Source organism: Hyperolius riggenbachi, chromosome 1 (genome assembly GCF_040937935.1).
Source record: "Hyperolius riggenbachi isolate aHypRig1 chromosome 1, aHypRig1.pri, whole genome shotgun sequence".
In the NCBI taxonomy this organism is placed as follows: domain Eukaryota; kingdom Metazoa; phylum Chordata; class Amphibia; order Anura; family Hyperoliidae; genus Hyperolius; species Hyperolius riggenbachi.
In genome coordinates, this window is record NC_090646.1 from 513349770 (window position 1) to 513377211 (window position 27442).

At 44.0% G+C, this 27442-nt stretch overlaps 1 protein-coding gene across 17 annotated transcripts in view; it reads left to right on the top strand.

Moving 5' to 3' along the window:
- NCOR2 (nuclear receptor corepressor 2) overlaps nt 1-27442 on the top strand; it is a 641335-nt gene that overhangs the window by 517816 nt on the left and 96077 nt on the right. For all 17 annotated transcript variants that reach the window (XM_068243885.1, XM_068243983.1, XM_068243973.1 and 14 more), the window contains 4 exons: nt 3907-4051; nt 5476-5953; nt 15860-15980; nt 19702-19906. In XM_068243885.1, the coding sequence (XP_068099986.1) occupies nt 3907-4051; nt 5476-5953; nt 15860-15980; nt 19702-19906 (949 nt within the window). The remainder of the gene's footprint in view (nt 1-3906; nt 4052-5475; nt 5954-15859; nt 15981-19701; nt 19907-27442) is intronic.

Below are 27442 nucleotides of genomic sequence, written 5' to 3' on the forward strand. Positions count from 1 at the left end.
TTTCATCTGTCCTGTGCAAGAGTTCAGGTCCACTTTTAAAAAGGTCAAAATGGGCCCCATATTTTATGCAGAGGCTTTCTTCTTTAATGTGTAAATGCAAAACATTGCTGCTTGCAGATTGTCGGTCTAAAACTGCACTACAAACTCAACAGCTATGTGAAACGGTTTGTGTGGCAATGTCCGCTTAGGTGACACAGAATTTTTAAAGTACACTGCGGTCACTTAATTCGCTGCTTGCGCAGTGTGTGAGCCTAACGATGCACCATAAAGACAGTGATGTTAAATGCAGGGCTGTGGAGTCGGAGACGGAGCAATTTTTGGGTACCCGGAGTTCGAAAAAAATGCACCGACTCCTAATGAATTTAAACTGTAATTAAAATAGAAAATATGATAAAATGTTCTATTTCTCAGATAATAGTTATCATAAATAATTTATATATACAGTAAAAGCTCTGCTTAGCCCACAAAAACGAAGTAAACCAATCAAAAATAGTTACTTGTGCTGCTTCAATAAAGCAGTCCCCGTATTTTTAAAGTCAGATATACATATCTGATTGTGACAGTATATATGATGTGTACATCTCTTATATATACTAAATAACATCTATGCTGTAAGAATAAAGCCTGATGTGTAGCCGTGTCACTAATAGAGATGGTCAAATGAGATGGAAATAATTCTGCGTTGATGCTGGTTTATGCAAATGTATGCACTCCTTTTGCTCATGAAATCAAATAATTTGATATGTTGTTAAAATTTGGTTTGATGACTAAGGCCTCGTTTCCATCTATGCGCTTCTGTCCGCTTCTGTCCGCTTTTCAGCAACATGTATCAATCTGTAACATTGATGTGCTGATAAAAAGCGGATAGAAGCGGACAGATGGAAACAAGGCCTTAAGGGTACCTGAGACGGATGAAAATAAAAGTTTTATACATACCTGGGGCTTCCTCCAGCCCCCTTCAGGCTAATCAGTCCCTCGCTGTCGTCCTCCGCCACCTGGATCTTCTGCTATGAGTCCCAGTAATTCAGCCAGTCAGCACAGTCCAGCCGCCTGCTGCTTCCACAGCCTGAAGCGTTCTGCATCTGCACAGCAATAGTGCTGCGCAGGTGTAGTAAGTTCCTGGCGGCGGCATGCGCACTACGCCCGACCGGCTCAAGTCCCTGGTGGAGGAGGACAGCGAGGGACTAATTATCCTGAAGGAGGCTGGAGGAAGCCCCATGTATGTATAAAACTTTCATCTGTCTTAGGTTTACTTTAAAAAGACTCTGTAACAAAAAAAAGTTCCCCTGCGGGGTGCTCACCTCGGTAGAGGGAGGCCTCTGGATCCTAATGAGGCTTCCCCCGTCTTCCTATGTCCCATGGCGGTCTCGCCGCAGCCCACGGAACTCACAGGCGACAATTTGTCAGGCTGTGCAATAATTACTGTTTCTGGCTCCAGCGGGGGTGCTGTTGCGACTCTCCCATCGGAAATAGGTGGAAATAGCCGGTCTCTGTTCACTCCACTCTACTACGCAGGCGACTTGTGCCTGCACAGTAGAGCGGGCCGACAGCGATCGGCTATTTCCGGCTATCTGTGAGCGGAGAGCCGATACTGCGCTGGAGCCGGGAAGGTAAATATTTACATCCATGCTGTTTGGAGGGGCACAGCGAGACCACCGTGGGACACAGGACATAGGAGGACGGGGGAAGCCTCGATAGGATCCGGAGGCTTCCCACACCCGAGGTGAGTACCCCCCAGGGGATTTTTTTTGTTACAGAGTTTCTTTAAGTTACACAGTAGTACTATACTCTACATATGCACTCCCCACAGAGCTGCAGGGAATCCACTGAGAATGTTGTGCACATTGAACACAGAGGTGTTGTCTATCACCCATAGACCTGGTTTAGCTTGTACATGAAGAATGTGTAATAGAGGAAGAATCCCCTCATTCCCCTGCAGAGTACCTGCACATCATTCTTACATGTACCCCCAGTTACATTGCCTAGGGCCTGATAGATGTTCTTTGTTCCTGTCTGTACCTTCTACAAGTACTCTTACCAAGGACTAGTTTTAGGCCTCGTTCACATCTATGCAGCGCAGATGGCCATGCGATTGGAGCGCAATGAATACGATCACACGCCATCTGTGCTGCTACCCACTGCACTGCTGATCCCATCCATTGACAGTGAATGGGTCAGCTCTGCGCTTGCGGGCAGAATGCATGCAGCATTACGCAAGCGCATCATAGCGCATCGTACTGCTGTGAATTTGATGTGAATGGCAGAATGGCTGTCTATAACCTTCTGCCGTTCTATGTTACCACGTCATACACGCTTCCAAATGCGCATGCAAGCACTTATGATGTGAATGAGGCCTGAGTCTATGACTAAAAGTATTAGAGGCAGAAGATCAGCTGGATAGCCAGGTAACTGGTATTGTTTAAAAGGGAATAAATATGGCAGCCTCCATATCCCTCTCAGTTCAGTTGCCTTTTGAAATTCCTAAGCGTTGGCAGTTAAGAGATGCATTTTATGTTACATACAACAAGATTGTAATATCCAAATTTGTCGGAGTCGAGGAGTCGGTGGAATCCTAACCTGAGTTAAATGTTATGTGTGACAAAAAAATTTTTTTAAGTACAGTGCGGTCACTCAGTCACTTTATTGTAGCACAGTGACAGAATGAGGTTCTATAACAGTAAAGCAGCCACACTATACTATGCTACGCGTGTGGTGTACTATAAATATGGCAGCCTCCGTATCCCTCTCAGTTCAGTTGTCTTTTTTTATGCTACGCGTGTGGTGTACTATAAATATGGCAACCTCCATATCCCTCTCATTGTAGAAAATGTACAGAGGCGCCAAAAGGATAAAAATTGCTAAAATTCTTAAAAAGGTTTGGGAGGCAGTGGTGGACTTCCCATCCCCAAAACAGACACAAAGCTGTCGATTATTGGCAAGAAAAATGTATTCACATACTCCAAGTTAAACAGGAAACACGTTTCGCGGGTATATTCATGCTTCCTCAGGCAATACAAGAGAAGGAGTATCACACAGCATAAAGTCTAGTACACGCCTAGCACCTCTGTGTGAGTATGGCGTGAATTTAGGTAATTAGTAATTGGAATAAATTCACAACATAGTAATAAATAAAAGGGTGCAATAATCCTGATTTGCAGATAATTAGTATGATCAGTTTACAAGGTTGGAGGCCAGTGTGGTGCATTTCCGCTTGATGCAGCGGTACTGTCCACTGGCTGTAGAGCCACTTTTTAGCATTCATTCTTCTGGCAGTATAATTCTCATCATTGTCTTAGGGCTCTTTCTCACTAGGAGCGTTTTGACGGATCGCTCCTAGATTGCGTTTAGAGAGGTAACATGAAAATCTTATTTGACTTTGATGTTGACTTTCACATTAGACGAAGCGTTCAGGAGAGTTACGTTGTACCGCGTCTGAGAGCTTCGTGGCGTCCAGCCGTGGCGTTTTCCCTCTTGGGTGCATTAGAACTACCGCCGCTAATCAGCGTTGCACTGCAACTTCCGAGCACTTGCATCGCAGGCCATAACGCGTGCATGAAATTGGTTCATGCGCGCATTCTGTGATGTGAAAGAGCCTTTACCAGCTAAATGGAAAACCTAATACATGGACAGCATCTTCAAAAAGACAATGTTCTTTTTTTTTTTTGTGAAAATGTATGTAAAGTAAGTTTACGATTTCTGATAACAAGAGTCTTAAATGTGCAATACTATTTACTGTACTTTGTGTTACTATAGGTGTGGTGCTTGGCTAGTTTTGGTAGTTTTGTATCCTGAGTTTTAAGGTTGTGTTATTTTACTTTACTTTTTGCCGGTTTATCTACTTTACCTACTTTGACCCTCAAAACAGGCAACAAATTGCTTAGTTTATATTTATTTATTTTTTTCAAGGAGAAGGAGCGAAACAACAGACGCAAGAAGAAAAAGGCTGCACAAATGGAGGAGGAGGTCTCCTATACACCTGCTGTAGAGGATGAAGAGATGGAGGCATCTGGAATGAGTGGCAATGAAGAGGAAATGGCAGAAGAAGGAGACAGTAAGTGTCACAGAATCTTAAACAAGGCTGCTTTTGTGGATTAATGCAGAGCCCAAGTCAAAGAAAATAAATTGGCAAGCATATAGGGAAGTTACAGGAGTAACAATATCCTCTCTTAAATTGATTGTCTTGTGGCTTTTGTTTTTAAGTTGTTTTTTTAGAACACCTTGTAAAATCATGTGTCCTGACTCCAGGACCTCCTGTCTTTCTCCTGATCAACAGGCTTATACTGATGTCCAAAGTGTGTGCCTGTTGATGTGTTTGTGTCTTCTAAAAAAAAAAAAACGCAAGCCAAAGAAATCGAAATTGCAGGGCAATTTTTCCTACTTGTGTGATCCGTTTGCAGTCCGATTTTGCATGATCACAAGTGTCCTGCATGCTGCATTTCTTCTGCATCTCTTTGTGTCCCTAGCCACTGGTAAAAATCGCAAAACGCAATTGTGATTTGCAGTGTAAAAAAATGTTTGATCATATTACCTTCTAAAGAAGCGAGATGACCTTGTGAAACTTTTGTTTTTTCTATTTCTTGCTCCTGCTTCTCATAGATAAGTCATACCTCCTTTCTAACTTTAATTCTAAAGTTTTATAAATATTTTATTTTTTGGAGACCTCTACTTTTGTTAAAAGGAAAGAAATCTGGCAGCTTCCATATCCCTCTCAGTTCAGGTGTCTTTTAAGTATGCCCACCTTTATAAATGCTGATTTGTATATTCCAGAAATGAAAGATTCCTTGATATGTACTTCAGACTTTTAGATCTACAGGAACTCCAGGAAACTCATTTAAATAGAAAAAAGTTCATTTGGACACTTCTATCATAAAAGGCTGGAACAACTGTGCCTTTAAAAAACACCTGAAGTGACTGAAAATGGATTAATATAAACATGTCAATATGTCCATTATGGCATCCTTATTCTCACAGGTCCACTAGTCGCACCGTCGTACCATCCTCCTCTCTGTTCCACAAGTGTGCATGCTCGGATCATGGATGACCAAGTAGTGTGAAGTGGGACAGAGCATGTACTAAAGGAGGAGAGCTCCTTTGGCTTCTGCTCAACTGGTTTCAGTGGAACCTACTAAAAGGGCGAAGGGAAGGAACAGAGGGGAAACTGGTGTAGGAAGGAGTCCTCCCATAATTACACATTGATATATTTATATTACTGTATTTTGGGTCACTTCAGGTGTCCTTTAATTGTCTTAACACAACAGATGATCTGTGTGTTTGGTACTTTAACTGCAGTTGAATATCTGTTGTAGCCCTCAAGCATGGGGACGGATGCTTAGTAACAACCTTTGACTGCAATCACAGCTTATATTTCCTAGCTCTGTAACCATATTTGAGTGTCTGTGGTGTTGACGCTTGCTTTCATTGCATTGTTTATTAAGGTCCTCTACTAACCGTTTTTGTTCCCCCCACCCTCGTCAGCGGCAGTTAACAACAGTTCAGACACTGAAAGTGTTCCATCACCAAGACAAGAAGCCAAAGAGTGCAAAGACAATGAGCCCAAGGAAACGGTAGAGTCTGTGGCAGAAGCGAACAATGAAGTGCCAGCCAGTTCTGGTAGCTCCACTTCTCCACAATCTCAGGAACTTGCTGAAAGGACTAGCAATGGGGAGGAACCCTCACAAGAACCAGAACCTGGTACAGTTAAAATTGAAGAGAAATGTGAGGGAACGGGCTATGAGGAAGCAGGAAACTGTGAAATCAAGCAGGAAGAGTTAGAGGACAGCAAGGACAATGTGGCTGAGAAGCCAGAGGAGGTGCAGAATGAAGCAACAGAGTCACTACATAAAGTGGAAAAGAAGCACAGCAAACATGGTGCAAAGACAAGTGCAGACAGCGACTCTAGTGCCACCTGCAGTGCAGATGAAGCTGAAGAGCAGGACTCTTCTGACAAAAACAGGTATAAGAAAACTGAATCTTGTGTTTGGTTAGTGGACATGTTCATACAGCTGTGTGACACATGTATAATGGTGGATGTTGTAACAAAAAAAACTGTTTATTAATCAGCTTGTTTTAGCATCGTACATAATAAGATGAATGTGATATCCTTAACAATTTTCCCCAATCAGAAAGATCATTAAAAGTATAAGGCACTCCTAGCTGCTTCCGGACCAGGCTAATTGAGATCTACACCCTGTTTGGGACCTGTTATCCCTGCCAAGGCGTTCAATTAGAATGCTGCATGTACCCACCACTACCAGTGCTCACGTTGCTCTCCTTTTGCTACAACCCACTCGCTCTGCCATTGCCATGACAGCAGAGGTCCATGAGTCGGTCAGGAGTCGATTTCATTGGCTCTTGACCCTGTGATCACTGTGAGCTAATCAGGGTCAGGAGCCAATGAAATCAGCTACTGATCAGCTCAAGGAGCTCTGCAGTCATAAAGGAGGCATAGCGAGTGGGCTTCAGTGGCAAGAGAGTGGCCCCACAGGTCCGTGCAGCTTGACTTCAGGTACCAGCAATCTCTAGTCCTTAAAGTAACCCAGGGATGAATAAAAAGCCTGTTTTTTACTTACCCGGGGCTTCCTCCAGCCCCATAAGCATGGAGCAATCAAACCCCAGTAGACGGCTCAGTCTGACTAAGTGACGTCAGCCGGGGCCTTCTGCGCTTGCATAGAAGGTCCGTGCATGCGCAGAATGCCCCCTGCTGACGTCACACAGCCGCTTACCGGAGCAGATTGGGACGCATCCATGCTTATGGGGCTGGAGGAAGCCCAGGGTAAGTAAAAACAGGCTTTGTATTCATCTCTGGGTCACTTTAAAAGGAACCGGAGGTGGGTTTCTGACTTCAATATTAGGGCACAGTGGCACATTCGACACACAATGCCCAGCCTCTGTGTCCTGATAGTGTGCCCCCAGGCCTCCCTGCTCTCTGCTGTCCCCCAATATAAAAACTTCCAGGCTACACACAATGTCGCTAGCTGGCTGTTTACATTGTTGCTGCCACTCACCCCCGGTTGTGGTGAGGCACCCCCTACCACCCCACCCCACAACCTCTATCCAGTATTCTCACCTCCCACAGAGGTGCCGACCTCTACTACGTTAGACTTGATCCACCAGTAGAGAGGACCACAGGAGGAGAGCGACTGCCCGGTTCTAGAACAGTCCGGGATACCAAGCGGGTTTTTTTCCCGCACGCTTAAACGGTGGTTGCAGGATTTCAACCCATCCTTGTGAGTATTCCATTGTCTCAAACATTGAGTCATTAGTGTGTACTAACGATACTGCACTATTGGGCTCCCACTTTTCCCTCTTTTAACAGAAAAAGGAATTTCACTTCCTATGCGAATAGGGGACCCTGCACCTGTAACAATTCCTGTATAGCGCGGCTCCCCGCCTTTGTCCCTTCCCTCCCCGCCTCCGTAAGCTTCGTCCAATCGGCTTACGGAGGCGGGGAGTATGCCGAATGTGCCTCTGTGTCCTAATATTGATGTCAGAAACCAACCTCGGGTTCTCTTTAAGGGGCCAGAGACTACTGGTACTGAAGTGGTTAAAGCAACCCTAATCTGACAAAAAAGAGCAGTTTAACTTGCTTGGGGCTGCTTCCAGCCACCTGCAATCTTTCTGTGCTCTTGCCATCATTCCGCGATCCTCTGGTCAGCTGCAGTGCCCTTCTGTCAGCTGCATGTGGGGCCTCGGGCCACACGCCTCCTCATTGTGCTCCAGGAGCATTCTGCGCAGCACATAAATATTGCTACTGGGCATGTGCAGAAAGCTCCTGGCTACAGGACGCGAGCAGGAGGCGTGAATCCAGGGGAGGGAGCCAATGGCCTGAAGGGGGCTGGAGGAAGCCCCAGGTATGTATGTGTGTGTGTGTGTGTGTGTGTATATATATATATATATATATATATCTATCTTTTAAGAATACTAAGCAAATTAACGGCAGCCATTAACAGGTTGATTTTTCCAAATTTTATTTTAATCAAATCTAACATTTAATCATCTATATTCATGTTGGATTTAAAAGTAAAAACTATGGGGTTGATTCATCATCGTGCTGTAGCAGCGCGAGTTCCAAGGCAGCAGCACGACTTAAATACAGCACTCGCACGCTACATGCGGTAGTTCTGCGTAGCGTGCGTTGCTAAGTTACAGGCGCTCCTACAAGGTACCTCGCAATCTTTCATGTAGCGTTGGATGTGAAGTGTTGTGGTCACGATACTTCATATCTTACACTACGTGAAGAAGCGCAAGGTACTTTGTAGGAGCACACATACTTTTAAAAAGAGCGCCTGTAACTTAGCAACACGCATTACGTGGCACTACCGCACGTAGCATGCGAGTGCAGTATTTGTTGTGCTGCTACCTTTTAACTGATGTATTAACTCCTATATCTTGGCTTTCTTCACACACTTGTTTCATATAGTACTTATGCTGCCTATTAGGGCTTGTCAGTGCAATGCAAATAATTCAGAGTTGATGCAGGGTTATGCAAGTGTATGCAGCTTAAAAAGGGACCAATTGAATGTCACCCTGATGGTGTCTGATTGGTCTATTTTCAACATGCTTACATTTTTATGCAGAACTTACATAATCCTACATCGACTCAGTTATTTGCATCTCATTGACCTAGCTTCTGGCTAGTATGTCAGGTTACCTTACGAGTGCAGAGTATTCCCTTCATAGTGGACATTTTTGTGTTTGGACATCACCTGGTCATGGCTCTAGTGCTCGTTATAGGTCTGTTGTACATCAGAAGATGCAGAGTGTTATCTGAGTTGGGGAGGGAAATGTTTCTTGTATATCGTAAAGTCAAATTGCCATTTCATTATAAAACTTCAGCAAGTTTAGACTGTTTTTGTTTTAATGGTATTAAAATTATCTTTCCATTTCAATTTGCATCCAGTGAAAAAAATGCATTTCTTTGCAATCATGGCAACAATATACTCTGCTTGGAGTGCAGACTTTCCAGATCCTACCACCTTGCTGCATGAGTGAATAGCTGCATGAAATAGGAACCAATATTGCTCATTTACAACAGCTGCTGTAATCCATTGTTTGGCAGGAGATTTTGATACTCCTCTCTGAGGTCTGGAACCCACTAGGAGCGCTTTTCTGAGCGCTTCGTGATTTGAAAAGCTCTTGCTAATGATCTCACTAGAGCGATGTGATTTTATGAAAAATCCCCCATAGCATTAGCAAGAGCTTTTTCACATCACTAGCGCTTAGAAAAGTCTTGTAGTGGGTTTGAGCCCTCACAGGTTCTGTTAGCAACGCTGTGAATGACTGTGCTTTTATACACAGTTGACAATCTCAGTAGTTTTTATTAAAGAAAACCAGTAGGAAAAAAGTGCCCGATTTGGGTGCTTACCTCAATAGAGCAAAGCCTCTGAATGATCCAAAGCCTTCCCCCTGTCTTTCTCCACCAGGCTGATCCTGTGCTTTCCCTCCGCAAAACTGCTAGTCAATGCCTCGCCCCTGCGCAGTAGCACTTACCCGCTCTGGCTTGGCATGGGCAAGTCCGTGCTACTGCGCAGGTGCAGTACAGCTGCATTTCGGGGGTCTTAGTGATGGAATGGCCTAATGGAGGAGGACAAGGAAAGCCTCTGTAGGATCCAGATGCTGCCTCCTGCTGAAGTATTTAAATTGATGCCTCACAGGTTTACTTTAATTCCTGCAACTGAATTGTTCAGTTTGCATTTTTCTCATCAGAGGTGTAATTTCTCTTTAGTTGATGATGTATAAAGCAGCACTTTACAGGGAATGTGTGTAATCATTCACCTCTGTGCTTGCCTGCAGAGATACTTACAATCTAATGTCCATATCAAAGTCATACAGGCAGAAGTGATCATTTTAGCCAACAGTTTGCGAGGAGACAGTAGCAGTACATGCATGCTCAGTGCATCCAACTGCCATTTACTATCCTATAGCGAATTGACTCAGAGAAAAAGCTGGATCGTCTCCCCAGTGCTTAGAGACAAAGCAGTCCACCTAAAATATCCAGCCCGACTGATTTGGATGCCTATAAAGATGTGAAATTGATGGCCTATGTATTCCTGTGTCTGAATGTAGAATATGACCCATTTGATTGGAAGCTATGTAACTTAAAAATGATATTATTAGTGAAACTGGAGCACCTGGCATAGACTCAGGAGTGGAAATATAGAACATGCATGCTAGGTGTCTACATGCTGGTTTCTTAAGGGACAAGAGGCTGACTGATTTTCCACTAAACAGCTATTTGTACATGTGTACGGTTAGCTTTATAGAACACAACAGGTTGTTTTTGGTCAGCCATTCTTTTCTCTCTTTTTATACTTTCTCATGTTGTTATGTGTAAGAGGTGCACCTGTTTTCCGCAGCCTGTTTACTTTTTTTCAGCACTTTTCATTTTCATTGAAATCGCCCAATTAGCTGACCTCACAAATTCCTTTCACCCATTCTACCCATATGCCCAAAGTGAGTTGGCTTTCTGGGGCTCTTCAGTTAAGTATCTGCTGCAAAAAGACTTCTTTGACGTAATGGCAGCTGCCTGGTGTTCTGTACAGACCTTTTTGTTGGGGTGATCTATATTTATATACAACATTTTATTAAGTGGTTTCTGACTGCCTGCAGAATCTCTAGCTATGCTATTTAATAGACTAGTTATTGTTTAGCTGACTATGGAGAGAATACATTGCGAGCAGTACACAAAGTCTTGTCATTTTTAGCTTGAAATTATTCAAGCAATTCTTCAAGAAACGTTTTGTCAGCTCCTCTGTCTACATCAGCCTTTCTCAACCTTTCTACTCTGGAGGAACCCTGAAAATAACTTTCTGATCTCAAGGAGCCCGTGCAAACAATTTTTTGATCTCAAGGAACCCCTGCATTTGTTTTGCAGGAGGCATGGTCTTAAAAATATGTGTGGCTGTTTATTTCACTACCCCCTATTACACTGCCACTTATTATACTGTCTCCTGACCCCCCCAATTTAGTGGTTCTTGTTACAGTACCATCTAGTCAGAGATGCAGTAACACCCCGGCAGTGAACCCAGTCGCCATTGCTAAGCCCCATGCAGTCACTGCATTGCTCTGCAATGCCTGCTCTATAAACAATAAGACAGCCATTATTGCGGACCTTATTCAGACATGCGATTTTTCATGCATCACTGAAACCTGGATTGATGCCAATGCGGGCCCCACATTGGAAGCAACCATCCCATACAATTACTCAGTCCTAAGTGAGGGAAGACGAGACCGCAGAGGAGGGGGTGTAGCAATTTGTGGCAAAACAACTCTGCAGCTCAGGGCCCTGAATGTTGGCTCAACAAAGTCCTTTGAATGTATAGGTGCCCAGATCTCAGCTGGTAAAGGCTTCAAAATTTTAGTGGTTTATCGTCCCCCCGGAGATGCTGACCCTTTCCTACAGGAATTCCCAGAACTTCTGGCCATGCTGGCTCTGTCTTATCCGAGATGGATCATCCTTGGTGACTTCAACATCCGGGCTGATAACACTCAATCACAAGATGCAAATGAACTAATAAATCTCATGGGTGGACTAGGCTTCACACAAGTTGTAAAATCAGCTACCCACAGAGGAGGGCATACGCTAGACTTACTGTTCCACCTCGGAATAGACATTAGTAACATAACAGTAACCCCAGTGGTGTGGTCAGACCATCACATAATACAGTTTACTATTGAACATCACCCTATCAAGCAGCTCCCTAAAGAAACAATCAAAACCCGTCCCCTGAGTAAATTAACACCGGAGAGGATAACTGCCAACCTGGATTTTACAAATCTGCTCCACAGTCAAATGGACCCAAACTCTCTAGTAACCCAGTACAACAACACGATATATGAAACACTTGACAGTATTGCCCCATGGCGCACCAAATCAGCAACCAAAAAGCAGAAAGCTAATTGGTTTGACAAAACCATCATGGATCTAAAAAAGAAAGGGCGCAGACTAGAAAGACAGTGGCGTAAATCAGGGACTGGGGAGCACAAATCTAGCCTAGTTCAACACCTCAGACAATACCAACAAGCAATAACCAAGAAAAAATCAGACTTTATCTCGCACAAAATATCTACAGCCAACAACAGAGCTGCTCAACTCTTCCACACAGTGGAATCACTCTGCAATCCTTCCTGCCTAAAAGCCCCAACCACATACTCCAGGGAAAGGTGTGAAGAATTCTCTGCCTTCTTCACAAACAAGGTGTCTACCATCCGTGCCAGCATTACACCAACAACATCAATTGACCACTGGACGTTGCATATGCCTACTACCGTACCACCATGGCAAGTCTTTGACACTCTGAGTGTAGAAGATTTTGGAATTCTCATTCAAAGTCTCCGCCCCACTACCTGCGACCTGGATCCTGGCCCAACTGGATCCTTAATGCAGTGCCCAGCGCTGTTCAGGCCAGCACTTCACAAAATCACTCAGTGCTCCTTGCAAAGTGGACTTTTCCCAGAAGAACTAAAGAAAGCAATCATAAAACCCCTCCTGAAGAAACCATCACTAGATCCTGATTCTGTAACCAACTACAGACCTGTGGCGAACTTACCATTCCTATCAAAAGTTATCGAGAAAGCAGTCGCCAACCAGCTAGAAGCCAGGCTTACAGATAACAACATCTTTGATACTTTTCAGTCAGGATTCAGGAAAAGGCACAGCACTGAAACAGCATTAGTCCGAGTAATGAATGATCTACTTACTGCAAGGGACAAGGGTGATTGCTCAATTCTGATTCTTCTTGACTTGTCAGCAGCATTTGATACTGTGGACCATGAAATACTAATCCAGCGACTGAAGAATTACTGTGGCCTAAGGGGTACTGTTCTTAGCTGGTTTCAGACCTTCCTATCTGGCAGGACACAGCAAGTATGTCTGGGCACACACTACTCTAATCCAGTGCCACTTGCCTATGGAGTTCCACAGGGTTCTGTACTATCACCATTACTCTTTGCAGTCTACATGCTCCCACTGGGCAAAATAATCCAGAACTATGGTTTAGGATACCATTGTTATGCAGATGACACACAACTGTATCTGTCCTTCAAGCCTGGCACCCAAGACCCATCAGCATCCATAAATGCGTGTCTAGTGGATTTACAAAATTGGATGAACACCAGCTGGCTGAGGCTGAACTCTGACAAAACAGAGGTGTTGGTGGTAGGTGGTCCACACATGATGGATAAAGTTCAAAACGCTCACCACCTCAAACTAGCAATTGGGGGAGATACTGTACAGTATAAAGACTCTGTGCGAAACCTTGGGGTGATCCTGGATGGAAATCTAAAACTCAGACAGCAGGTATCAGCTGTCGTCAAGTCTTCCTTCTTCCATCTAAGAAATATAGCGAAAATAAAACACCTTATCCCAGCTGAAGACCTACCTGCCCTGGTTCACGCATTTGTATCCTCCCGCCTAGACTACTGCAACGCCCTGTTAATCGGATCTACAGATAAGGTTCTGCGCCCCTTACAGCTAGTACAGAATGCTGCAGCCAGACTCCTAGCCAATGCCCCCCGCAGCTCACACATCACCCCAGTACTGCAAACTCTTCACTGGTTGCCAGTAAAATGGAGAATCAATTTTAAGATCTGCCTGCTGACATTCAAGGCTCTACACCACATGGGACCCAAATACATAGCGGATCTATTGGAACTTTATGCCCCTCCACGCACCCTCCGCTCTGCCAACAAGATGAAGCTGGTTATTCCCAGGATACACTTAACATTTGGTGCTCGGGCCTTTTCCTATGCAGCCCCTACTCTATGGAACTCACTTCCACAATCAGTACGAGAGGCTCCTTCTCTGGACAGCTTTAAAAAAAGGCTAAAAACTCACCTCTTTTCCCTAGCCTTTGAGACTGCATAATGCAGGGTCACAGCGCTTTGAGTCCCCAGGGAGAAAAGCGCTATATAAATATTATTGTTATTGTTATTGTTGTTATCTATTATAGTGTGCTCTATTATACTTCCCCCACGATGGGAAAAATGCCAAGGAACCCCTGCAGAGTACTCAAGGAACCCTGGGGTTCCAGGGAACCCTGGTTGAGAAAGCCTGGTCTACATAGTCCAGTGGCAGGTATCGCTCTCTGTAAAAGTGATGTAGTGATGTGAGAACCATGCCCCCACTACACAGTGGTCTTCCTGCTGAAGACAATACGAGACCCCAGATTTTTATTTTGTTTGCTACGTTATGAAATTCAGCCATGAAACATGTACCACAACTAGGGCTTTAACCATAGGCTTTTGGGATGCCTACTTATAAATTCCATGTTCCCGTTTTGTAATTTTTGTACAGTGGTGAACAACCCAGTCTTTCTGCAGTCAATGGATAGTAGAGTTGTCAGTGATACCAAGTACCTAATGATAAAAGGTGATATAGGGCTTGAGTCACAAAAGGGTGCTAACTTAGTTAGCACGCCTAATGCTCATTGTGAACGCACCCGGTGTGACGTTTCGCGTGCTCCGCGCAGCGCTTACACTTTGTGTGCGATCAATAAAAGCTCTGGGCGTGCTAACTGATTAGCACTGTAGTTAGCACGCTTTTAGGCTAGCTATCTGAGTTAGCACCCTTTTGTGAATTGAGCCCATAATCTCTATGGGACAGTCATTTCTGATGCCATAGTCCCTCCTTCTATCTTCTTAGAAACATAATGCATAGCTTTCCTTTTGCCTAGCGACACATCTGTATAGCATTGGGCCCCTGCACTCAGCGTTAAAGGAAACCTGAGATGGGCAAAGTAAAAGATTTTATACTTACCTGGGGCTTCCTCTAGCCCCATGAGCACCGATGGGTCTCTCAACATCCTCCCTAGTGCCTCCGTTCCCCTAGTATCGGTCCTGGTAACTGGCTCAGCTGTGCCGTTCGGGCTATACTGAGCATGCACGGAGAGGCTGCACATGCGCAGAAGAGCTGACTGGCACGATTACCGGCCGAATGGAGACACTAGGAGGACCAATACCAGGAGCATGGAGGCATGTAGGAGGACGGTGAGAAATGCATCAGTGCTCATGGGGGTGGAGGAAGCCCCGGGTAAGTATAAAAGCCTGTGTCAGGTACACTTTCAATCTTGGCAGGTGACACAAATTGTGGGGACATTGTGCATTTGTACACATCTTTAAACCAGTCATACACTGTTATTACTAAAATAGACAAGACATTAAATTAAAACGTCCAATGCACCCAAAATTACTCCAACTCCACAGCCCTGAAGCTCAGGGAAGTTCTCTTCATTGCACGATGGTGAAAGGAGAACCTCTGCTACTATTGCCTGTTCCATCTGCAGGAAAAATGACAGAGAATTTTTTCATTCTCACATTTCAACTGTATCTAATCTCTAGATGCATTATTTTTAGTGAAAGGCATTTGCATGCTTTAGTATTATATCCGTACATTTACTTTCTGTGTGTGGTGTTTCAGTCCTGGGATATCTACTCGTCCAGTATCCTTCCAGTTTAATTGGTAGCATGCAACCTCTCCCACCATCTCAAAGGGTGAAATTTTTAGTTCCATAATTTGCAGAGAACAAGATGGCAGCCCTCACAACACAGAGTTACATTCTGTAGCCGAGGCCAGCATGGTGAGACAACATTGTGTATTACTCTAACATTAGTAAAAACAAGTAAAGCATTAATAAAACAATGTTACCTCACTATGCAGAACATGACAGAAATTCCTAATTGAAATACGTTAGAATAATCTATTTTCTAAGGGTTTTAGCCTAATGAAATAAGCTTAGAACTTAAACATGAAAATATTGTGCATCACCTGTAGTATATCAGTGTGCTGAGACTATTGCATCTATAATAAACAGTGTTAATCTGTGTGTGAATAAAATGCCTGACCTTTGTGTTGTGTGTACAGGCTGCTGTCTCCCCGGCCCAGTTTGCTAAACACTGGCAGTGACATGCGTGTGAACTCCTCGCCTCAGAAACCAATGGACCTGAAACAACTGAAGCAGAGAGCTGCTGCAATTCCACCCATAGTAAGTGTCTGCAGGGGAAATGCTCCACACATGTGATTTTGTTTACCCTCTCTAGCACTCAGAACACTGATGTATTGTGCACTGCTCCAGACTTGCTGAAAGCTCTGCTGAGTCCAGCCCCGAATCAGGAATATTTCCTGTAAATAAGTGTGCTACACTTGAAAACCAATTAAGCTTTAGCCTAGAATGCTTTCTGCCAGGGATCTCAAGCACACTGTTAAAGCGGTTTTCCACCTTTTACAAATAGTCTTTCAAGCCAGCGTATGCATTGGGGAATCTGCAAGCCAAAGACAGAAATTATGAAAAGACTATGGGCTTGATTCACAAAAGAGTGCTAACTGTTAGCACAGTCGTTTTCGCGAATTTTCGCATTGCGCGCGATCGCAAACGATATCGATTCCGCACAAAAATCTACATTTGCGCGCTAAAATGTCATCGTTTCGTGCAAAAATTTACGATCGCGCGCAATGCGAAAATTCGCACGAAAACGGCCGTGCTAACAGTTAGCACTCTTTTGTGAATCAAGTCCTATGACTGAAATTCATAATTTTGTATTTACAAACTTGTGTATATGTTCTAAGATACTACCAACAAGTCTTCCTTGTGCTATCCAGCATGTAACGTGACCATTTTGCCTCAACCATTATATTTGAAAAACAGCCTAGATTAAACTCCAATGGCCCCAGTAGTTTGCTTGAGCTCCAGATGGGCTCTGTCTGCTTTGCCAAACCTGCCTCTTATTCCACCTGTATCTTTCTGGCTTTTGTACTGGTACCAGTGTAAGACATGGCTTCATTTCCAGTCCATCGGACTTCATGGTCCTAAAGTGTTTAGTAAATCCCCATTTTACAATTCTAATTTTGCAGGCTGTGTGGTAAAGCTGCATGATATGCAGCCCAACCTTATCATCAGTTTATGCTCCAATGCACCATAAATGTCTTCTTTCCCAGGTCGCTGTCACTTACAGTGGTTAGTGAAAATCAAACTGATCTGGTTTTGGAGTAGTCCGTCTCCTCATAGGGGTTTCTCCGTCACAAAAGCACTTGCTGAACTGCAGTTGCTCAGTCCAACTGCCAAAATAGTTTGCAAATGAGTAGGGAAACTGGGTGATATTTTTGTATAGATCCTTTCCAGGAAGTGCTTTTGTAAAGAATATAAGTAATATTGTGGATATCCCATGAGGAGATGGACTAGTCCTAAATATGGCAAATATTTACTACCTAGTGTAAGTGACAGTGACTTGGGAAAAAGTCATTTATGGTGTATATTACTCTAAGTTTATATGTATATATTATACATTTTACAATTTAAATAACATTTGTTTTATTGAAGTTTTTGTGCTGGTGTAGTGGGTGAGAGGAGACTTTGGGTTACTTTATTGTTCTGGGCAAGAGACTTCGGGTTACTAGATTGTAGTCTTTCAAGCCAGCGTATGAGAAGAGACTTCCTGTTACTTGATTGTACTTGGTAAGAGGAGATTTCCAGTTACTTGTTTCTACCCGGTAAGAGGATACTTCCGGTTACTTGATTGTACCTGGTGAGAGGAGATTTCCGGTTACTTGATTGTACCGGGTCAGAGGAGATTTCCGATTACTTGATTGTACCGGGTGAGATGAGACTTCAAGTTACTTGATTGTAATAGGTGAGAGGAGACTTTAGGTTTACTTGATTGTACCGGGTGAGAGGAGACTTCCGGTTACTTGATTGTACTGGGTGACAGGAGACTTCTGGTTTCTTGATTGTACCGGGTGAGAGGAGACCTCCAGTTACTTGATTGTACCGGGTGAGAGGAGGCTTCCGGTTACTTGATTGTACCGGGTGAGAGGAGGCTTCCGGTTACTTGATTGTGCCGGGTGAGAGGAGACTTCCGGTTACTTGATTGTACCGGGTGAGAGGAGTCTTCCGGTTACTTGATTGTACTTCGTGAGAGGAGACTTCCAGTTACTTAATTGTACCGGGTGAGAAGAGACTTCTGGTTACTTGATTGTACTTGGTGAGAGGAGATTTCCGGTTACTTGATTGTACCTGGTGAGAGGAGACTTCCGGTTTCTTGATTGTACCGGGTGAGAGGAGACTTCTGGTTACTTAATTGTACTGGGTGAGAGGAGACTTCCAGTTACTTGATTGTACCGGGTGAGACGAAACTTCTGGCTACTTGATTGTACTAGGTGAGAGGAGACTTCTAGTTACTTGATTGTACTGGGTGACAGGAGACTTCCAGGTACTTGATTGTACTTGGGAGGCAGGGCTGTGGAGTTGGAGTCAGAGCAATTTTGGGTACCTGGAGTCTGAGTTGATGGTATCATAAACTGTGGATTCGAAGTGGCAATTGGTACTCAGTCAATTTTTGTAGCGTTTTTCTATTGTTTCAGATTTTCAGTATAGATGTGAGCAGATACTCTGCAAGGTGACTAGGTGAATGTCATGTGCTTCCCCTGGGTGGTATAAGTGTCTGTATCTGAAACTTCTATTATTAGCAAGTTGACTAACCCTACTTTCAAGGTTTGTTATAAAATATGTTGAATAAGTATTCCACAAGCTGTGTTTTTATGGCGTACATCAAAAAAGAGCATTAGGAAATGTGGGCAACAGGTAATGCTGCTTGTAGAATATTGCCAATGTTACCGATATTCTACTGTTGGGCTCTGGGTAATGGTGATAGTAGAATAGCTGCAATTTTACTGATCTGTTACTATCACTGTACCTAACCTTTCTCACACACTAACCTGCTACTATCAACTGCTAACACTACCTACTTTTAACACTAACCTACCCCCCAAACTACCCCCCACCCCTTCCAATCGCTAGCACTGGTGATGTGGGGTCCGGCTACATAATCTGCAAACTTTACATGCCAATAATTTACCCCGCCGCTGCTATCGGTCCCTCCACTGATATTCTCCATAATTTATGTAGCCCCCAGTGCTTCATCCACATCCATTGCTCAAAATGTCCAATTTTGAAGCCGCCACAAGTGCCCAAGTTTGCTGCTTTTATTTTCATGTGCTATTAGGCTGCTTTAAGACATTGAACACATCGGACTTTTTTCTTGTACCTTTTTTGACAATTAGCTTGCAAATTAGTAAGCATTAAGCATTTATGAAATTTTGTTCTTGTTGAAGTTTATATCAAATGTATTCTATTCTAATACATTTAATCACTGGTAAAATACTGTACGTATATAATGTCACATTAAGGTGTAAAAAGCAGTGAGCCCGGCTTAACTTCTCTGACAGCTGATAAAGGTCTCACTGCCATGACTTCTATGTGTATGGCTCCATACATTGATTTGCATGTCATTGCAATCAGAAGATGAAGCAAAACACTCAGCATGGCTTCTCGTGCAAGAGCTGTTTTTCCTGTCAGATTCTAGTCATTATTCACGGAGCTTATCTGTTAGAAGCAAGTCAAACAACCTGTCTCTTTCTCTTAATGTCCAGCCTCTGATTTCAGCACCTGTGTAGCAGAAAGGACTTTATTGTATGAATAGATGTCAGAATTTTGTGTGTCTTGCAGTGAGAGCTTTTTTCAAATAATTTCCCTTATGGCAGAAACAGAATTTATGAGTATAGGCTTTAGTATGTTATTAGGGAGATTGGACACAAAGCTTTTTATTGTTATTGTTACTGGACTGTATGTCAACCCAATATTTTGAACAACTTCATGTTTCAGAGAAATGTTTATCTTGGGGCTTTAATTTTTAACACTCCTTGTCTTTCAGATTGCAGAAGTACAAGAGGCACTTCCACAGAATGCTTCTGTGAAACCTCATCATGCTCTGGCCCTTTACCAAGAGCAGATCAGCAAGGTTCATGAGTCTGCCCTGGATGGGCAAAACCCAGCTAAACAACCTTCATCTCAGCTACCACCTGACATGGAGCAAGAGACAATCAGTAGCCCGAAAGGAAAAGCTGCAGATAAAGAAGGTATGCTGCTCACAAGTCATTTCTTCATGTGTGACTTCCAACCATTCAGGCGCTTCTTTTTACATCACCTGCAGTGCTTGGGATTTGGAGCTTTTGGGGCAAAAGATATGGTTTTTAGTTCTGCATTGTGCCTTAAACATATTCTAGAACTCATTGAATTATCCTCCAAGATGCGTCAGTTATTGCAGACTTCATATAGTCAAGTTGGCACACCTCAAATTTAATTGAATGTTGTAGTAAATAAAACTTCCTTGTACGTTTGTGCACTGGTGCAGGTATTATTGCTTTTGTTTCCTGAAAATGAAATCTCAAGATGTGTTGAAAATATTAGATGTAATGCAGCAGAGTGCTGACTGACTAAAAGATTTTCTTTTTGTGCATGGGCAGTGCTTCCGAGGTTCTTATCCCCAGTCAGTTAACAAGCATGCTGCAGCTGCTGTGCAATGCCATGTGGGAGTGTGAATTATGACAGTGCACGTGCTGAAGGACAAGCAGGCCTTTGGGTTCTGGGTGACTGGCTTCCTGTAGGGCTGAGTATGGGGATGAATACTGCCAAATGGAGGGGATGCAGGTGACACCAGGGCACATATGTCAGCACATCTTTGTGGACCATTTGTTAGGTTTGTTTTGTAACTTTGGGGTTCCTCAGGTGCCCTTCTAAGATAATGTAAAAAGCTCCATATCGTAAACTAAATATACATTAGTTATACCCTCAGTTAATGGAAAATAGAAATGTCTCTAGCCTGAATGGCCGAAAAAATGGATCTGGACAAATTGCTCCTTACCATGTTCAGATATGTGCTGTCAGTATGCTTATTACTCGTTCATTAGTGATGAAAAGTAACATTCACAATGCAGATTTTATGTCAGACAAATCATACAGGAGAACACAGCCCATCGGTCTGATGAGCTACAGAGGAAGGCTCCAGTCAGCGACACACTTCCTTCTAGTCCTCATAGGTAACCAGTATGTAGTTTGTGTCTGCTGATTGGCGCGGTACTTATGTACACATCCACTTTATGCTCCTGTACACTTCAGGGGACGTCTACATCTGTTAGTAAACATGGGAGGTAATCTGCACAGTTGCCTAGGAGCACCTCATTATTTCCACATTACAAAAATAACAGCAAAACAGCAGGCTGTTGTGTTTTGAGCCACTGTGGCTCTCAGTCATAGAAACATCCAATACAAATGAATACAGATTTATTTCCATTGTATCCCACCCAAAACAGGAAGTGTGGATTAGCCCACCTGAGGAGCTAAAACAACAGGAATAGGCAAATGTAAACTCTTTTTAAAAAAAAAATTGCATAAAATTGGTGGCTAAATAGATATACATACACAGACAGGCATCGACCTGTTAGTAATGTGTATGCAAGCAGAGAGTGTCTATGCATTTCTATTGGAATTGGCCCTTTTTTGTGAAACATTACGGTTATGGAATAATTCTACTAGAGTTCTAGTTCATTCTAAAGCCTCGTACAGATGTATGATGCATGTTGCCTGGCGACTATCGCCACCCGATTTCTCAGGTGACATTGCAGGGCCGAGGCTGTTCAGATGCGTTGCTAGTCTGCAGGCTAGCAACGTGTCCTGTTGCTGTGCAGGGGGTATGCAGTGTTTGAGTGACAGCAGGTGGGGTTAGTGGGAAGAACCATGCTAGAGAGTGACCATTTGCTGCTGTACACACGCTGGATTCTTGGTAGAGGCAGATGGTCTAAAGCAGGGGTCCCCAACCTTTTCCGGCCCGGGGACCACTTTCTGACCAAATTTTTCTCCGGGGCCCGCGGGGGGTGTAGCGTCCTAGTGGACAGCGTCGTGCACAGCGGGTTACCGGGGGGGGGGGGGCATAGCTAGCATAGTTGCCCCAGTATAGGGAGTTTAGTTGCCCCAGTATGGCTAGTACAGTTACCCCAGTATAGCTAGTATAGTGCCCAGTAAAGCTAATATAGTGCCCAGTATAGGTAGGTAGTGCCCCAGTATAGCTAGTATAGTGCCCAGTGTTGGTAGGTAGTGCCCCAGTATAGCTAGTAAAGTGCCCAGTATAGCTAGTATGCCCCAGTATAGGTAGTATAGTGCCCCAGTATAGTTATGCCCCAGTATAGCTAGTATAGTGCCTCAGTATAGCTAGTATAGTGCCCAGTTTAGCTAGTATAGTGCCCCAGTATAGCTAGTATAAGTATAGCTAGTAGTGCCCCAGTACAGCTAGTATAGTGCCCAGTATAGCTAGTATAGTGCCCCAGTATAGCTAGTAGTGCCCCAGTACAGCCAGTATAGTGCCCAGTATAGCCAGTATAGTGCCCCAGTATAGCAAGTATAGTGCCCCAGTATAGCAAGTATAGTGCCCCAGTACAGCCAGTATAGTGCCCAGTATAGCCAGTATAGTGCCCCAATATAGCTAGTAGTGCCCCAGTACAGCCAGTATAGTGCCCCAGTATAGCTAGTAGTGCCCCAGTACAGCCAGTATAGTGCCCCAGTATAGCCAGTATAGTACCCCAGTATAGCTAGTATAGTGCCCAAGTACAGCCAGTATAGTGCCCAGTATAGCCAGTGTAGTGCCCCAGTACAGCTAGTAGTGCCCCAGTACAGCCAGTATAGTGCCCAGTATAGCCAGTATAGTTCCCCCATATAGCTAGTAGTGCCCCAGTACAGCCAGTATAGTGCCCAGTATAGCGCCCCTGTATAGTACCCAAGTATAGCTAGTATAGTGCCCCAGTATAAGAGCCCCAGTACAGTGCCCAAGTAAAGCAGCCCCCACTCCAATCCCCAACCCCCCCCCCCCCCCCCCCTTGCGGCCGCGGCTGCTGCAGTTACCTTGGCCGGCGGTGTCTTACATTCCCCTCTCTCTCTCGCCGGAGCGCGCCCCGCTGCTGCTGTGATGGAGAGGGAGGATCCGAGGAAGCAGGAAAGAGAGAGCGGTTCCCATAGTAACGGCGCGCCGCTACAGGAAGCCGCTCTTTCTCCTGCCTTCTCCCTCTCTGTCACAGCAGCTGCAGGGCGCGCTGCTGTGACTCACACGTCACGCTGACAAGAGAGAAGGGGAATGTAAGATACCAAGCGGCCGCCAGAGATAACAGAAGCGGCGGCTGCAGAGGGGGCGGGGCGGGGGCAAGAGGACAGTCCCGCGGCCCAACTGAAAGCGTCCTGCGGACCACCAGTGGGCCGCGGACCACAGGTTGGGGATCCCTGGTCTAAAGCACAGGTGTCCAACTCCAGTCCTCGATGGCCAAATCCTTGCCAGTGTTTCGGATGGGCTGAGAAATGGAGAAATGTGTTCACCAATTAGTTTGAGCTGTGTCAAAAATGTGAGAGGACCTCGAGGACTGGAGTTCGACATCTGTGCTATAGACTATTTCGGCCTAGTTTTATCTAGCATGTGCCTAGTTTTATCCTCTTGCATTGCTCAAGCAAGAAGATGGCAATCAGAGCTTATTGTGTGAAGTACTCTTATTTGACAGTAAATGTTATCTTTTCTGTCATGGTGTTAATTTACACAAGACAAATTCAAAACCATGTCAGCACAATTGTATCTCAGCATTCCTGTTGTGAACCGAGCTGTACTAACATCCAGAACGGACTAAACCTGTTCCACAGCTCAACCAAACAAGATCTAGAACGTGATCTGCTCACCTTTTCCATGAAGGACCTTGGCTGTTATTCCAGTGAAGTGAATGCCCCCTATGCACCAGCCACAAATACGAGCAAACTGCTTCCAATGAAATGGCTACATTTCCTGAGGAATTCAAGAGAATTTTTTAAACAAATAAATGTACATTTTTTTATTTTTATGTCCAAAGCGGAATTGCTTGCATTAAGACTCCGTGTGCTCCAGCCAAGTATCTGAATCATTACAGCAAAGAACAGAAGTTGTTTTTTTTTTCATCCTGGTATTTCATCTGATTAGATACTGAAAAGCCATTAGAGCTTTTTTCATTCCTCATGTACAAAGTCGTTTTCAACAAAATGCGCCGTATTCTGTCCATAACTGGCCATAGAAAGAGCTCCTTAAGTGAAAATTCACTGCAAGTTACAGCTGATTTTTGAACGTTCTGTATTTTTTCTTTAATAACAAAAGTCAAGCAAACTTGAGCTAAATGTTTTTTTTTTGCATTAGAGCTCATCCCTGCCATGATTTACATATGTAAATAACATTCTTGTGTTGCTTATTTTCATCTCCCCATGCTGACCAATGCTGTCATGTCTGCCCTTTCTGTTTATGGGGGCTGCCATCTTGCATTCTCAAAATTATCTTACCTGCAGATGCTTCTTATTGATACCTGACACTTGCTCTAGGTACTGATAGTCACTTTTATTGACACCCGACACTTGCTCTAGGTACTGATAGTCACGTCAGCTTCTGAGCTCCCTGAACAGGTGATTACACTAGAGTCAGATCACGTTCATACTGTCAGGCAGTGCTGTGGACTCTTCAGAGCTCTTTACAGATATTCATAGTGAGACTCTGCAGATATAAAGCGCAAATGGCTTTACCTAAAACAATCAGCAGTGTTCTTTAGTGCAAAGTCAAATTTGACTATATAGGAAAGGAAAGCACTAATATCATGCAACAGGGACTGACACATCACCATCCTTTTACCAAGACAAGGGAAAGGTCACTGTGCTACACACAAGGTGATCACACTGCCCCATGACCTTATCAGCAGTCAGTGGAAAAATGTAATTGATTGCTTACTTCAGCTGGAAAGGCTAAAAGCTGACAACCAAGCTTTGTATCTCCACTTCTGTACTGGGAAAGCCACATCATGCTAACAGCGGGGGAGGGGGGGGGGACTAATGTTTGGGAAAGAGGAGACCATGGTGGCCAATGTCACATCCCTATTTACATGCATACCTACCGTACAAGCAATGGAAAGTAGTATTTGCCTTGTTGGACAATTACCGGTACCTATAATTATGAGGATAACTTCTACTAGCAGAGGTATGCTGTGTCATGGAATCACCACTGTCTTCCATTGATACAAACCTGTATATGGAAAAAGTGATAAGGAGAGCTTTGAACAAATCCAGGGGAATCACACTTAGTCACTAGTTCACATACCGAATGTGGATGACACTTTGCTAAAAGGCTCTTCTTCACATGTTTTATTGTAAGCTTGCAAGGGCGGGGCCCTCTTCCTTTTGTGTCTTGTAAGTTGCTGTATATTTTTGTTAATTGATACAATTGTCACTATAACTTATGATAGTGTCTAATATTTCTGTATTATTAGTAAAACAAGAGTAACAGAGGCGCCAACAAGGATAAAATAATTAAAATCCGCTTAAAAGGAGGGATGCAGGTAGACTCACCTCCCTCAGGTACAAAAAAGACCAGCCAATAAGCCGTCATAAAATAACAGTACTATTTATTGGGGACTCTCCAGGTATGCAACACGTTTCACGGGCCAATATGTGTGCGGCTGCGCAGCTCTAGGGCTTCCTACAGCCATGTCATCACTCCCGACTGTCTCCTGTACTTGAATCAGGAGGAGGCCCTGGAGCTGCACTCGTGTCTATGCGGACTGCGCAGCTGCGGCAGACATATTGAGCGAGGAATAATAACCCGACCCGTTGGGAGGGGTGGGGACCTGACCAGGGCTGCTAATAAAGCGGGAGAAAAGGAAGAATGAAATCGAGGGTGCAGATGGCGTCCTCCGTGGATACAGAATGTAAACCGGTATTTCACTTTTTTCACGTATTTGACCTCAGAAGTCCTTTAACCTTCTGCCGACCGCGTCACGCCGATGGGCGTGGCCGTGGCGGCAGCCCCAGGACCGCCTAACGCCAATCGGCATAAAGTCCTGGGGCTCCGCCCCCTCTTTAGTCTCCGAGCCGCTCAGGAGACTGTTAGACGGCGATCACACCGTCTATTTACTCTGTGCAGCGCTGCGATCAGCAGCAGCGCTGCACTGGGGACAGCCGTGTGACACGGCTGTTCCCCTGGGGGACAAGAGAGCGAACGGCTCTCATAGGCAGAAGCCTATGACAGCCGATCGCCATAATTGGCTGGCTGTGGGGAGGGAGGGAGGGATAATAATTAAAGAAACAGGTTGTTGTTTTTTACAAAAACAACAATAATATTTATTTTAAAAAAAATAAACATGGGGGGAGCGATCAGACCCCACCAACAGAGAGCTCTGTTGGTGGGGAGAAAAGGGGGGAGAAATCACTTGCGTGCTGTGTTTTGCGGATCTGCAGCTTAGTCTTAAAGCTGCAGTGGCACATATTACTAAAAATGGCCTGGTCACTAGGGGAGTTTAGCACTGAAGTCCTCAAGTGGTTAAGGAGAAAGGACATTGTGTTTTTAGGATTGTGAAGTGTACATTTTGGGCAGAGAAGTAAACTGGTTTGTGAGGAGGCCTTCCTTGGCATCCATTATCAGCACGCAATGCTGTTTTGTCTTTTAGTGAGTACGCTTCTGTAGTCATGCACCAAAGTTGAAGCTATCAGTGTTAGAATAAGTGAGCTATATGTTAGCGTAAGTGAGTTATAAAGTAGACAGTGGGTTAATTCTGAATTCTCGCTTGCGTGGAGCACAGTTAGATAATATGAAATAAATTGTACTAGTCAGTATAATGTGATCAGTTACATATCTCATCACATTTGCTTGCAGTAGCTGCAGTGTTTATCTGCTGAGCTGTTTATCTGTGTATGTTCTCTGGCGTTCCCAGGGAAATGCAATTATTGGGGTTATAATTATACAGTCTATGGAAGCGTAATTATTGGGGTTAAAATTATACAGCTAATTTTGTAGCTGATTGCATTTAAACAATTCCAAATTCCAGCCTTTATTTTGCATTGGTTTAATATGCATTCATATCCGCTGAATCACCAAGTTAGTGGACTACAACGTTGCCAATCGAGGCAGAGTGTGAGCATTTCCATGCATTGCAGTCAGTGGAAGCTAGTGAAGAAGTGATATATATTTCAGTGCCTCCCTGTGTGCTACTACAACGAGTACATTTCCTACCAGCAATTTCTACTGTTTTTAAAACTCTAGATACCAGGCAGTCAGCCACTATTCTGGGGTAAAAAAAGGACTTGTCATATTTAGCAGGTAGGCTTTGTTTACTTTGGGGTAAAGAAAAGCAGACATGCAATGGGAATTGTCTATATTCTTCAGCTGATTAATATTTTTCTAGATTTTGAGAAGGCAGAATGGTGGCCACCAGCAACACTTTAGTCCATATACTTAAAGTGGACCCAAACTAAAAATAAAAGATTTCAGAAATAAAATCTATTTTCTAAATTATAATAATAAATAGCAGCCTTTTTTCAGCTGCATGATGACAAATATAAAATATTTTACATTTATTGGAGAAACTCCTCCCTTCCTTTCATATTGGCGGGAAATAATCCGGCAAACTGGTGGAGTAGATGGTGTCCAGCAAAGGAGGAATTGCTAATGGCTGCCACCTGTATAACCCTAGTTATGCAAAGAGGAGGATGAAGAGCCTTAACCCGCAGTGTGTCTTTCTGTGCTGGACAATGCCCTTACTCAGCGGCTGCTTGATTTCCCCATTGTACAAATTTTGCAC